The 13,721-nt window shown below is 39.7% G+C and overlaps 1 protein-coding gene across 3 annotated transcripts in view; it reads left to right on the top strand.

The window, feature by feature from the left end:
- Nucleotides 1–13,721, top strand: part of DPYD (dihydropyrimidine dehydrogenase) — a 365,350-nt gene that overhangs the window by 212,267 nt on the left and 139,362 nt on the right. For all 3 annotated transcript variants that reach the window (XM_063344207.1, XM_063344208.1, XM_063344206.1), the window contains one exon: nt 7,362–7,526. In XM_063344207.1, the coding sequence (XP_063200277.1) occupies nt 7,362–7,526 (165 nt within the window). The remainder of the gene's footprint in view (nt 1–7,361; nt 7,527–13,721) is intronic.

Raw genomic sequence — 13,721 nt, 5'->3', positions numbered from 1 at the left:
TGTAATTTATAAGTAAGAGCAAGAATCTTTTTCAAGATCTGTTCTGTACTAATGGAGAGATCAGAACATTGATGCTTTAAATCACCAATGTTAACAATCCTGGAAAGCTGAAGAAGTAACAGATTTTTAAATTCCGTTCTTATTTTGGTGAGAGAAAATTGAAAAATAATTATTTTACATCATTTTATCATTACATGCTCTCTTGTCTTCAAGAAAAGGAAAGCAATGAAGAGGAAAGAGAGGGCTAGATCTAGACTTCATTCACAAAAACAGTGAAAAATGGAGGTGTCTTTATGGTACTAAATTTCTCATATCTGGTGGTGGAGAGATTAGAGCAGTTTCTGCATGGTGGGATGTTCTGAGATAAGTTTTTCTGTGAAGGTGGTTTCAGTTTTTAAAAAATGCTTCCGTATTCACTGAAGGAAAGAGAAGGGGAGTGTGAGGAAGTGACTTTGCTGAGGTTTTGCTCTCATACAAAGAAAAGTCTGGCCCAATCCCTCACTAAAATAAAATGCTAAATACAAGTGTTACAAATTCAACAGGCAACATTGTCTGCAACATAACTGTGGTTTGTGCACTTGGAAGGTGCCGATGGCTACGTTAAACCTCCATGGGCAGAAATCATAAGCAAATTTACTTTCCTTGCTCCATAGGCCAGTAAGTCTCACTATATGTTGTAAAAATCCTGCTCTAGCAGATAAGGAAATGAGTCGTTAATCTGCATGGTTGTACCGGATGGAATGGTTTTATAGAGGTCCTTGCTGTGCATTTAGCTTCCTGTTAAAAGGAACCTGACAAGCTGAACTGGAAAAAATTCTGAGCTTGAGGAAATTTGGGAGAGTAAGTCAGTGCTTTGGACCTCAGAAGAGGAACCCTACAGAAATGTCACGTGTCTCAGCTGAGGTGGAGGAGAGAAGGTGAGGAACAACTCCGAAAGGACGTATAGGAATGGTGCTGTGTGAAGTGGTATTGTTGCTTCAGGTTTCACTTGCCTTTTGTGGATGGTTAAGACTCCAGAAGGGGTGATACTAGACACAGTCTGGCTAGACAGCTGAGTCACAGAAGAGGCAAATCATCACAAGACCTTGAGTGAGAGTTGGCAGGGAATTACGAGGACATAAGTCTGTGATGCTGTTCGTGTCTATGAGGGTGTGCAACAGCAGTGAGCCAGATTTCCAGAATGCTTTAACAACTGCGATATTAGGCAGAAAAGGGCGATGTCTCCTTCTCCATATTTTTCCATAGGTTGAAAGTGTACATCAAGTTCTACTGTAATTAGCGGAAGCTGTAGGGAAAACTGAATCTTGATGTTGGGGTGTTGATTAAAGCATTTGGAAAATAAGCTCTAAAACATTTCACCAAACTGGATTTTGAAATCTTTACAGCCTTTTCAATACATCTTTGAAAATCTGGGGAAAAGGAGTACATCGTAATTTGCTTAAATACCTGCATTTTTCAGCTATTGTGCTTTGTTGTTCAAGGAAAGAAGGTGGTATATTGGACATAGTAGACACTTACATTTAGGCTTTTTTTACATTGCAGTTTACTGTCTACTAACTTTAAGTATGCTGTTTTCAGATACTTGACTAAAATTACCTTAATAAGGTAATACTTCTTCTTCAAAAAGAGGCCAGTGTGGCTGCCATGGTGTTCATATTGACACTTAATAAGTAGTAACCCCGGGAACGCAGAGATGCACACTCCGCTTGGCAAGTATAATGCTCGCCCTCCCTAGAAGAAAGAAAGGTCAACTAAATTAACTTTGTAAAAAGTAGTAATCTGCTCACTGTGTTAAATCTTTTTCTCATATTAATGAAAAGAAACTGACAAAGGTCACTAATTCCTATCTGCTTTCATAAGTTAAAGACGAGAAAAGCTTAATTTGGAGTGTGCAGTGACTTTCATTGACTTTGGGGGCCAATGCTGCAAGGCAAGTTCTCTGCGTCTCATAGAAGCCTCTCGGAGTGAAGAAAACATGTGTTAACACTTGGTATAGTGTGATTAAATATATTTTTAAAATCCAAAAATCTTATTCAAAACCTTAATTGTGCTGCAGATATTTACATTGCAGAACACCTGTACTTTCAGGAGTGAATACTTGTACAATAGGTTAATACCGTAAGCAACTTTATTATTTCAAGTGCTCATTAAGATACTATTAGCTGTAATATTTGGGGAAGAATGGTAAAAAAATGCTTCAAGCTCTGCAAATCAATAGAAACACATCAGAGCTTTGATAGGAAAAATCATATAGATTTATGCTTCTGGTTCTTTTTACTATGTTTGCGTAATATAACTACATTAATTGAATAGGCATGAGGCTGTGGTATACCTTTTGGGAGACTGTTTTTATACATTCCTGCAACTGACCTCTTTACACATTTTTCTCCAAACTTTTTTTTTAGTTTCTAGGAGCTATGATTATGAAATAAAAATGTGAACCCAGTTAATGAAGAGCTGTCTTCTTGATGCCCCTAAAACAATAACTCTGAGAGAGAGGTGAATGGCTTGATTCATTTCTACGAGTCATTAACTTCCACGCCCACAGATGACAACGTTAATATTCACAATGTGAATTATTTCTCTGCTGATTAGTTTAGGAGAAACAACACAATGAATGTGCTTATCGCAGGATCTAACACAGTGCTGGACTCCCCTTTGGGTCCTTTAAAATTCAAAATGTCCCTGCTGCCCAAACATAACGGTCTCTCTCTCTCAGCTTAAACAGCCTGGCCGTGTTTTTGCAATACAAAATTCCATGGCAATTGTTAACTGCAAATGTGGACAGTGTGAAGCAAAAACAACTTTTAGAGTGAACAGTAAAGCTTGGGCTGATGGATTCATTTGCACCTTTATTTAAATTGAACTGACTAAAAAGTGCTGAGTGTTTGGGCTTTATCTTTAAGATGTTGTCTCAGACCTCCCAGCCCATTAGACTTAAGTAGTTTAGAATGCAATGATCTGATTGCAGAGTTCAGAGATTATTAGAGCAAATGGGGCCTGGTCAATGCCTGGGGTCTTGCTTTTTTTTTTTTTAGTGTGTTGATTAATTAATCAAGAGGAACAGAAATATATGTGTAATGCAAATTAACTCAGTCTCAAGTTACCAGAATACCAGAATTGCTCATAAGCAGGAAAGAGGAATCCAAAAGCAGCAGGATATTGGTGCTTTTATCTGTGTAACACCACTTTCTTAGGTGATGTCCTGGGCTACATGTGTTTGAGGGATTGATATTATTGTTTCTGCTGTGCTCTCCTGGGGAAAAGAATCAGCTTTTGAGGCAAAAGAAGAAATTCAGTAACTGAAATATTCATGATTCACAGTTGGTCCTTGATTCTATTTGTTGTCACTGTTTCTCTTCATTTCCATTAACTTCCCCAAACCAAGTTGTTTTGCTGTAATCTAGTACTGAATACAGTTTCCCTAATCCCCAAATCTACATTAATTTGCAAGATTTCCCCACAAAACAAATCAATTTTCTATGGGCTATTCTGTTTACCTTTGCCAATGATTTTTTTAGTCATTTTTTCCATAGCTGTGTCTTTTAGCGTGCTCAGATATAAGCTTTGTTCTCCTCTAGTTGCTCTTTATTGAAAGTCTTCTATCCTTGGTCTTCAGAGTACACGAAAGCTTTGTGCTGTTTTTCCCAAGGGCTGTTTATTGCTTCCATCATGTGGGGAGGTAAGGTACTTGGTACTTGGTTCGTTTTGGAGTTTGGGGACATTCTCTTATTCCTGTATGTGGACCTCTACTTTCAACTGCATGCAGGAACCAGACCAACTCATCCGTCAGGTCATCTCTCTTATAGCAGGCAGCTTTTCTTTAGAATCAAAAAAGTTTTCAGGTTCAAACCTTGAAGTACTTCCTGTCAGGCTTCTTACTCCGGTTCCATTTGGCTTTGTATGCACACAGCAATTTTTATTAACATTAAAAGGGTTGTGTGCATAGCTGGGAAAAAAGGAAAAGCTGGGGTTTTGGGAAAGAAAAGGAGTGATGAATGCCAGCATTTGGCCGGACAATTCCTACAAACAGTGAAAATCAGTATTCGATTAAAACACCAGAAGATGCTCTGTCACAAACCCCGTGGGCTGGAGCACTATGGCTGCTTCAGCTGCTCTGACCTTACCTGCTGTTTTGGAGACAGCAGTAACAATTGGCCAGCCACAAGAATTGCCCATCTTAGTGAAAGAACCTGTGATACCATGTAAAAGTCACTTTTAAGACTGAAGGATGTGAAGTTGGCTAAGCCCCGCCAGTAGATCCTTTGCCTAACTCTCTCCCTGTTTAGCTTTCGTAGACGTGGCAGGAGAGTGAAGAGGAAGATGATGGTAAGGCAAGTTCTGTGTAGGTATTTCACACTCATCTCAAAGAAACAATTTTCGTTTCTGTCACTTGTGTGATTTTATTCTGTGTGTACATAGACAGATTCCTTGAATCATCACATAAGTTATAAATTCCATTTTGCTTCCGTGAACTGTGAGTCTCCTTGTGTCTGGGGCTGTCATGTGCTAACAAGAGACAGGAGAGGTGCCAGCGTGTCAGTCGTTACAGAGTCTCTCCATCTAGCTTACTCTGAGCTAGGAGAGGCAAACAAGGAACGGGATCTTAAACAGGAACAGCATATCCCTCTCAGGAGGAATCAAGACAAAGCAGCCAGGTGGTAATGTTTGTATTTCAAAGCCAGGAAGGATTTTTGGAAGCAGAAGCAGCTTGGTCAGGAAACATAAAGCGATGCATGGACACAGCGGAGGGGTCCTGTGACACAGAGGCAGTGGGGAGGCAGTGGAAGGCGCCATTCGAGGGAGCAGCTGTCTGCTGGTGGGGGACGGGAGGGGAAGGTCCCTGAGCACCAAAGAGGATCTCACAAAATCTCAAGGAAAATTCAAGAGTGAGGACATGTAGGCAGAGAGTTGTATGTGTGTTTACTGTTTCATGTGCCTCTGTGTATCTCCTGTGGACATTAAAGTGAAGAGCGGCTGCTTTTGAGACACTTTGCCAAGTCTGTGCGTTACCTGATTCAACTTGGTGGCATCCTGGAGAGATAAATTGTCCCTCAGATGTCAGCTATGACTGAGTCTGGGAAAGAGCGAGTCAAAGCCACAGGGATTCGGTAGCAGTCGCAGGGTCTAAACAGGGTTCTCTGTTCTTAGAAGAGAGAAGAGATTGCCTGGAGACCCACAGCAGATACAAAAACTTCAGAGTGTTTTCGCGTGGAAGCAGACTGAGGCTTTGTGAGCGTTCCGCAAGAGGTATAATCTAGGCTGTAATATCTCAGTCTTTGAACTCTTACCAGTAGTAAAATGAGAGAGGCTGGAAGAACAACAAAACACGCACGTAGGAAGGTAACAAACAGTACCATAGGTGGCTCCAAGCATTGTCAGGCATACACACGTACACGTGTGTACACGTACACACATACAAGATGAAAATCGTACCACGTACGTCTTATCATAATTTGCACTGAACCTAAAAATAATAGTTCCTAGCAACAGACAGGCTGTTAGCTCAGGCTTAGAGCAGTACTACTGGAGCGGCTTTGCTTCTGACTGCTTTGGAGTCAGAAAAGGGAAACTCATAGTCACTTGCAGCGTGGTCAAAGTAACTCCCATCTGTTGGAAAATGACCATGTGCACCCCGTGCTTGCAGGAGTAAGGTCAGATTGCCAGCTTCTAAGTCATTGACTTTGCGTGTTTTCTCATGCTGGATGATGTGATAGCACCTTCCTGTCTGTAGGAACAGCTTTCTGGGATGAAGTCAAAGCACAAGCTCCTCTGAGGCAATTCAAAAGGAGTGAAACACTCAAGAGGATAATATGGAGCAAACTGGTGTAAATGGTTCTTCTGCATAAACTGCAATTTTTGTAATTTTTGGGGGGAGTGAGGGAAGTGTTTTGGTTTGCATGCACTCGGAAAATGTTCTGAATTATTTTTTTTCTGAAAATATAACTTAACTGTTGAGAGGGAGGCGAGGGTTTTGTGATGAAGGGAAAATATTATAATAGGAAAATTTGGGATTGTTGTGCTGTCCATGTTCCAGACTTATTAGGCCTGAAAATAGATGAACTGGGGAGATTACTTTGTGGTGATTTCTATATATGTAAATGGACATATAATTATCTATCAGTATAAAATATTAGTACATATTTACTGTATAATAATTAATTCAACTTTGTAAGCAGATGATTACCTCAAATTTACATACAATGTGAAGAAAAGTCCCTTTATCCTCTGTAACTGCAGCATTTGGCAGATTCAGGAATAAATAATCTTTTGTGGCAAGGGTATGCCTTATCAAACATATGCAGATCAGTGCTAATTAATGCTAATTAAGGTTTCCTGTCTATCTAGTTGGAAAAACGTCCAAATGTTATGAAATCCAGTTAGTATGCCTATTACCCTAATTGTTTTATATGGGATGGTTCTTAATTAAAATATGTAAATTGACCTTAATTGCTATATACTAATGGAGGTTCATGTTATCTCACTAAAAATGACAAGATGGTGAGGAGGGGTACTTAAACAAATAATTCTGATACATTTGTAAATAAATGACCTTTACTCAAAATTATTTTTAATTGGAAATTGGCAAAAGGAACATTTTGCCATCTATGTTTCTCTTTAGTTTTAAATAATGTCAGAATTTATGGTTCTTTGTTAATATAGATACGGTGACATTGCAGCTTAATTAAGACTACTAAACAAGTCAACATTTCGCGTGTTTACTGTATGTTTCAGAATTGTTTGTTAACCTCATGTTGACCTTCAGAAACATCGTGCTTTAGAATACTGATCTTAGTTTGCATGATTTTTGGTTTTATTTTTTTATTCTGGTCTCTTTTAGTCATATCATTTCATTTGTGAACTTTTGCTCACTGGTACACTTTTGCTGGTGACTGGACCTCTTACCCTGACTTTCCATCGGAGAGCCTGGGGGGCAGCACATCACCTGTTAGTGTGGGACATGGAATTTGATTGTCTTTGGGGAGGATAGTTCACATGTATGCAGTTACATGACTGAGACCTACACAGGTTTTTACACAAAGTCTTGTTTGCCCTCTACCCAACACAAAAGCTTTATTTAAATAATGTTTTGTATGGCAGTTTATAGGTGCCCCATATTGGCGTTTTCTTGATAGTTTACTTACCATTTCAAACACACAGCAAACATTTTTCTCCTCTGATGTAGAGAATCTAATTAGAGAATTTGCTAATTTAGAGAACTGGCCTATAATTGTAGTTTTTACTCATAGTAACAGTACATTTTTAAAACAACTGATATGTTTATGTTATTTCATAGGCATGATTGATATATGTATGCTTCACTTTACAAAACCAATCTGAAAGGTTTCACTGTTTTGCAGGATATTGTGACCAATGTTTCTCCGAGGATTGTGCGTGGAATTACTTCAGGTCCTATGTACGGCCCAGGCCAAGGCTCCTTCCTAAACATTGAACTGATCAGTGAGAAAACAGCAGCGTATTGGTGTAGAAGTATTGCGGAACTGAAGGCTGACTTTCCAAACCATGTAAGTACCACTCAGTCATAAAGATGCAACATACTTAAAATCTCCAGCTTATAGATCTGTGAAAACTCACCTATTTAATATTTATTAAATAGAATGCCAATTGCTTTATTGACATATGAGTATGTTATTAAAAAACAGAAAAGCCCATCCAAATAATCTTTATGACAGAAAATTCTGTGAAATGACTGTTCCACAAACAGACAACTGTCATGATTTTTTAGTTAGGCTGATGTTTACATTCGAATAGATAATACCAAGGGAAAGAGCTGATCCCAGTGTGGACGCGTGTTGGTTCTGCTGTGAATGATTTTGTATTTGAGGTGTTTAAAGATATAACTTAAAATAATAATTTTCATTGTGAATTGAATTTGATTATAAAAAGAATCTTTGTTCTTTTCATTCTTAAGCCAAATGTGAAAGATACTTCTAATATTTTTATAAGCAATTGGCTGCTTTAGGAGAAAAAAACCAATACTGACTTAAAGTTAACTTAACTACAAGGATAGAGTTTTGTTAAAGCCATCTTGCCTATGGGGAATATCTGGCTAGAAGGTGATAATCAAAGTTGGGAGCAATGATGCCAGCTAGCTAGCATAAATGATTTTCAGTTACTGTTCTAGTGAATAAGAACAGCGAGGCACCAAGTAAAATTCACCTCAGTCATTATTTTGAATGGATACAGCTAGAAATCCCAGAGCCTACATATCTTCTGTCTTGAAGTTGTTACCTCCGTGGTTCAGCTATGAACAAAATAAGTGAATGTTGCTGAATATATTATTGCGTGAAGACAATCGGTTGGCTTTTTTTCTTATTCCTGGAGTTTAAATGTGCACATTGGCAAGTATAAAAATGTTTAAACCCATTGTATTGTTAGTAAAAGTTAAATGCTGCATGTTTAGTATCCTACTTCACTATGGATGGACTGTGTGCTGCTTTGCTGAGGTCCCTGTCACTTTATTTACTGTGACTGGGCTTCATAATAGTGAAAGTCTGAACCGAAAGATAATACTAATTCTCTGATTTCGGATTTTAACATTCTGTGACAAAGTCCTGGATATTGCATGCAGGCAGACTGTTGGACATTTCTGCTGTGGGAATGGTCTCCCATTGCAGTCTTCACCAAAAAACTTTCGCAGCATTTCGTGCTTGAGACCAAACCGTTCTCTTCTGTGAGGAAAAGCGCTAGCAACAATTTCAAAGGGAAAATTTGAATTTTCTGAGACCTAGCCACTTGTGTGGGATGAAGAAGTCTCACTCTTCCATAGTTCCCGGGGTGAGCATCTTCTGATCATCCCTCACTATGTGAGTTATTGCTTTGAGAATGTGCATTCAGCTCCTGCACGTTGGCTGTGGCTGCTGCTGTGGCATCTTTGAGGTTGGTAACGCCTGCGTGGGCACGGGGGAAGCAGCACCCAGCAGTAGACCTTGGCTTTGCTCACAAGGATTTTTAAAATCTGCCTGTGAACTCATCTAACAACTGTCATAATTATAATGGTAAATTTGTTGCTAACAGAAAATGGATTTTTGTTCACTGAGTAGAAGTTTCTTGATGCTTATTTTGAAATATTCTGTATAATTAGAGCTTGCAGATTTTTTTTTTTCCCACCAATTCTTGTTCATTCCTCTAGAAAGCCTTTTTAAACTTGATGGGTTTTGGGGGATTTTATTAAAACCAGAAACAGTTTTTGAGAACTGTTTGGGTGAACTTAATTAACAAGCAAAGAATGACATTTTCTGCTTGAATGAAAGCCAAACAAAGATGAGGACACAAGTAATTACAGTAAAAAACTGCACCTTGTTACAGTAAATATTAAAAACAAATCAAAATTTATACATAAGTACTTTTGCTATGTAATACAAGTAATTTAAGGTAGCGTTTATCTTACAGATGGAAAGGATATGAGCAAAATAGCTACCTCACGACAGCATCCTATCTCATGCCATTAGGAAGAAGCGAACGATAACATAAAAAGAGCTAAATTCCCCCAACAAAGCCTAAAATTTAAACTAATTTTTGCAAGAGGTAGTGCAAAAGAGGACCACCAGGCACAGTCCAGTGGATAATGTCACGTAACGGTGACATGTTGCCTCTGTAGATCAGGAACTAGCATCTCCCTTGTGCTGTCTTCACCCTGTAGTGGGTGGCCTCATTCTTTGGCTCTTCTGACTCCTGATTCTTTCTTGTAGCTTGCAATTATCTCTGACTGGCAGTCTTTCTCAGTCTTCTCTTCTATTACCTTCTCCTTCTGACCCTAAATCCACTTCAGGTGGACTAGGGGTAGACTAGGGCAAAACACGCCACCAGCAGAAACTTGCTTCAGTGCCACTGGCAGTGAATTAAATATTTGTGAGGGTCCAAGCACAGGAGAAGGCAGAAAGAACAAGTATCTGGATTTTGTGTGTTTGCTTGTGAAGTATCATCAAAAGCTTTGATGTTTCAATGTGGGACTTGAGTTAATTTAATATTTAATAATTAAGAAATTAGAAGGTATGCACAGTACAGGCCCAAGATGATTTATTTTTTTATTTAAAATCAGATGCTTCTCCGTTAAAATGATTTGCAGTTAAAAATGGGATTGTTTTCCTTCTAGTACTTCTGTCGTCTCAGCAATTTGTCTGAGACCATTTAAAATATATGGTATTATTCTGTGTTGTTTATTGTTAACTTTTCAAAGGATGCAGTTTTAAAAACACCATGTCCACTGCTTTCCTACATACCAAGAAAACAACCTTTCAGTCAGAGAGTTGTGAAAGCGAGAAGAAAATTGATTGGTTTGTATTCGTTGTCATCTTTATACTCTCCCAGATACTGTAGTTTTACTTATATTGGCCTCTCTTTCTGATATCCAAACATCTTCTTTACGTGGTTAACTAAGGTTTTTTTTATGAGAATCTATTAAGTATTTGTATTTACATTTTTCTGTCTTATGGTGACCCATAGCATCTGATACCACAGGATTTGTCATTCTGTTTAATTATTAATCGGGAGAAGATGGATTTTTTTTTGTTCTTTAGTAGTAGAGACTGAGAATTTGACAGTGAGAAGAGATGGAACAATTATTTTATTTCTTAGACTTAAATGTAATATTAAAATATTGCTTCTGAATTAGTATAAAGCTGACACCTTATTGGCAAATTTTGCATTTCCACTCCCCCCTAAAAGGTTTTTGTAAAGTGCTATATTAATCTAAGGCTCAAGAAAAAAGTGAAAGAAAAATTTCAATAATCAGAATTTTCAGATTGAAATTTAATTACTACTCGTTTCAGACAAATGACTACTGAAACTATAATCATGGTTTGGTAGTCCGTTCTCTTTACTACCTGCTGTAGAGGGACATTTGGGGCCAAGGCCAATAAAAGCTATTCCCATGTGACAGAAACATTATCTCAACCTCATAATGAGTAATAGGAAAACTCTCCCTTTCTAAGGCCTGCTTAGATTGCTTTGAAATTGCAGAGGGGCGATTTGGAGGTGGGGAGTGAACAACTGGCTGGGTAGGGGCTTAGCTGCTGACCAGGCTCAACCCACCACAGAAAGAAAATGCATGAAGTTGTCAGTTCGTGTTAAAAAGATTAGACCATAATTTGGACATGCAATATTTGAAGTGCTTTAGATAGTGGGGCAAAAGAACTAATGCCATAACATGTCCTACCTTCATAGTTTATTTACCAAGGAGGTACCTGATTATATGGTACCTATATTTCAGCCAAAATGTGGCTGAAAAGATGGCATTTTATGGTATATTCAAGAAAGCAGTTTGCTTAAGAAATATTAAGTTGGCCATGAAGAACTCATGAAGAACTCAATGACTTTGAGTCATTGAGATGGGATCCACTCAAAGGTACTGAGGCAGCTGGAGGAAGTGCTCACCAAGTCACTTTCCATCATTTATCAGTAGTCCTGGCTAACTCGGGAGGTCACAGTTGACTAGAAGTTAGCAAATATGATGTCCACCTACAGGAAGGGCTGGAAGGAGGATCCAGGGAACTACAGGCCTGTCAGTCTCACCTAGGTGCTGGGGAAGGCTATGGAGCAGAACATCCTGAGTGCCATCATGTGTACGACCAGGACAACCAGGTGATCAGGCCCAGTCAGCATGGGTTTATGAAAGGCAGGCCCTGCTGGACTAGCCTGATCTTCTGTGACAAGGTGACCCACGTAGTGGATAAGGGAAAGGCTGTGGATATTGTCTACCTAGACTTTAGTAAAGCCTTTGATGCCATTTCCCACAGCGTTCTCCTGGAGAAACTGGCTGCTCACGGCTTGGATGGGTGTACTCTTCGCTGGGTAAAAAACTGGCTGGGTGGCTGGGCCCAAAGAGTGGTGGTGAATGGAGTTAAATCCAATGGGCAGCCAGTCACAAGTGGTGTTCCCCAGGGCTCAGTATTGGGGCCAGCTCTCTTTAATATCTTTATCAATGATCTGGACGAGGGGATCAAGTGCACCCTCTGTAAGTTGCAGACGACACCAAGTTGGGCAGGAGTGTTGATCTGCTTGAGGGTAGGAAGGCTCTACAGAGGGATCTGGACAGGCTGGATCGATGGACCAAGGCCAATGGTATGAGATTCAGCGAGACCAAGTGCCAGGTCCTGCGCTTGGGTCACAACAACCCCATGCAGCACTACAGGCTTGGGGAAGAGTGGCTGGGGAGCTGACTGGTGGAAAAGGACCTGGGGACATTGGTTGACAGCCAGCTGAATATGAGCTGGCAGTGGCCAGGTGTCCAAGAAGGCCAATAGCATCCTGGCTTTTATCAGAAATAGCGTGGTCAGCAGGACTAGGGAAGTGATTGTCCCCTGTACTCAGCAGTCATGAGGCTGCACCTCAAGAACTGTGTTCAGTTTTGGGCCCCTCGCTATAAGAACGACATGGAGATTCTGGAGTGTCCAGAGAAGGGCAACAAAGCTGGTGAAGGGTCTCGAGAAGAAGTCTTATGAGGAGCAGCTGAGGGAACTGGGATTGTTTAGCCTGGAGAAGAGGAGGCTGAGGGGAGACCTTATCACTCTCTACAACTACCTGAAAGGAGGTTTTAATGAGGTGGGGGTCGGTCTCTTCTCCCAAGTAACAGGTGGTACAATGAGACAAAATGGCCTCAAGTTGCACCAGGGGAGGTTTCGATTGGTCACTAGGAAATATTTCTTCACTGACAGGGTTGTCAAACATTGGAACAGGCTGCCCAGGGAAGTGGTTGAGTCACCATCCCTGGAGGCGTTTAAAAGATGTGTAGATGTAGTGCTGAGGGACGTCATTTAGTGGTGCACTGGGCAGTGTTAGGTTAACGGTTGGACTTGATGATCTTAAAGGTCTTTTCCAACCTAAACTATTCTATGGTTTCATATGATCAGGAATGAAAATTGTGCAGGAAAAAAAAAATTCACTTTTATTTTAGCAAAAGTCTACAAACTTTAATCAATAGAAAGTGTCTGGGAAAGTTGAAAATAAAATTATAAAGCTTTACAAGAGAACTTACTGCTGAAATTTTATATTCAGATATTTGACATTAGCTACAAGATGGCCATTATCTGTGCTGGGAACTGTGAATACTGGTAGCGGCAGTACGTCTTTGTGTGCCAATAAAACAAGGAGCTGTGTGCACAGTGAAGCTGGCAATCGTGAGAATCATTTTTGGTGATTGTGAGGGAATGGCATATATTGGTGGTAGCACTTTCTTCATCAGAAAAAGCATACAAACTGTTGCTGTTCCTCATTAAAACTTTTTGCTTACCATAGCTCAGCCTTCTCATTTGAGTTGGTAAGTCACCTGCTTACACAGAACCCTGTTCGTCCAGTCTCATAAGCATGTCTATATATCTACACTATCTAGCAGCTGGCCAAATATTTTAAGGTTTCATATTACCCTGAAAGCTCTTTAGCATCTGCACTGGGGAGAACAAGCTTGACAAGAGCAAGCTTTGAAAGTGGTAAAACGCTTCTCTACAGAAAAATGAGAACTGAGGGTTCAGTAAGAAGGTGATGGACACAGTTGCCAGGTAGTCTTTCTCCACCTTCCCAAAAATGTAATTGGTGCCCTGGAGATGATAAAAAAAGTGAGCAAATTAATGAAAAACCTCAATATGATAATTAGTTTGGGTCTGAGCATGTTCAGGAGGTCACAGCAGTACAGATAAAGGACTTTGAAAGAACGCTTAATGAAACAAAATAGATTGCAGGGGAAATGTCATTCCCTACAGGGC

The sequence above is a fragment of the Chroicocephalus ridibundus genome, chromosome 8 (genome assembly GCF_963924245.1).
Source record: "Chroicocephalus ridibundus chromosome 8, bChrRid1.1, whole genome shotgun sequence".
In the NCBI taxonomy this organism is placed as follows: Eukaryota; Metazoa; Chordata; class Aves; order Charadriiformes; family Laridae; genus Chroicocephalus; species Chroicocephalus ridibundus.
This window is presented reverse-complemented; position numbering and strand designations above follow the sequence as displayed.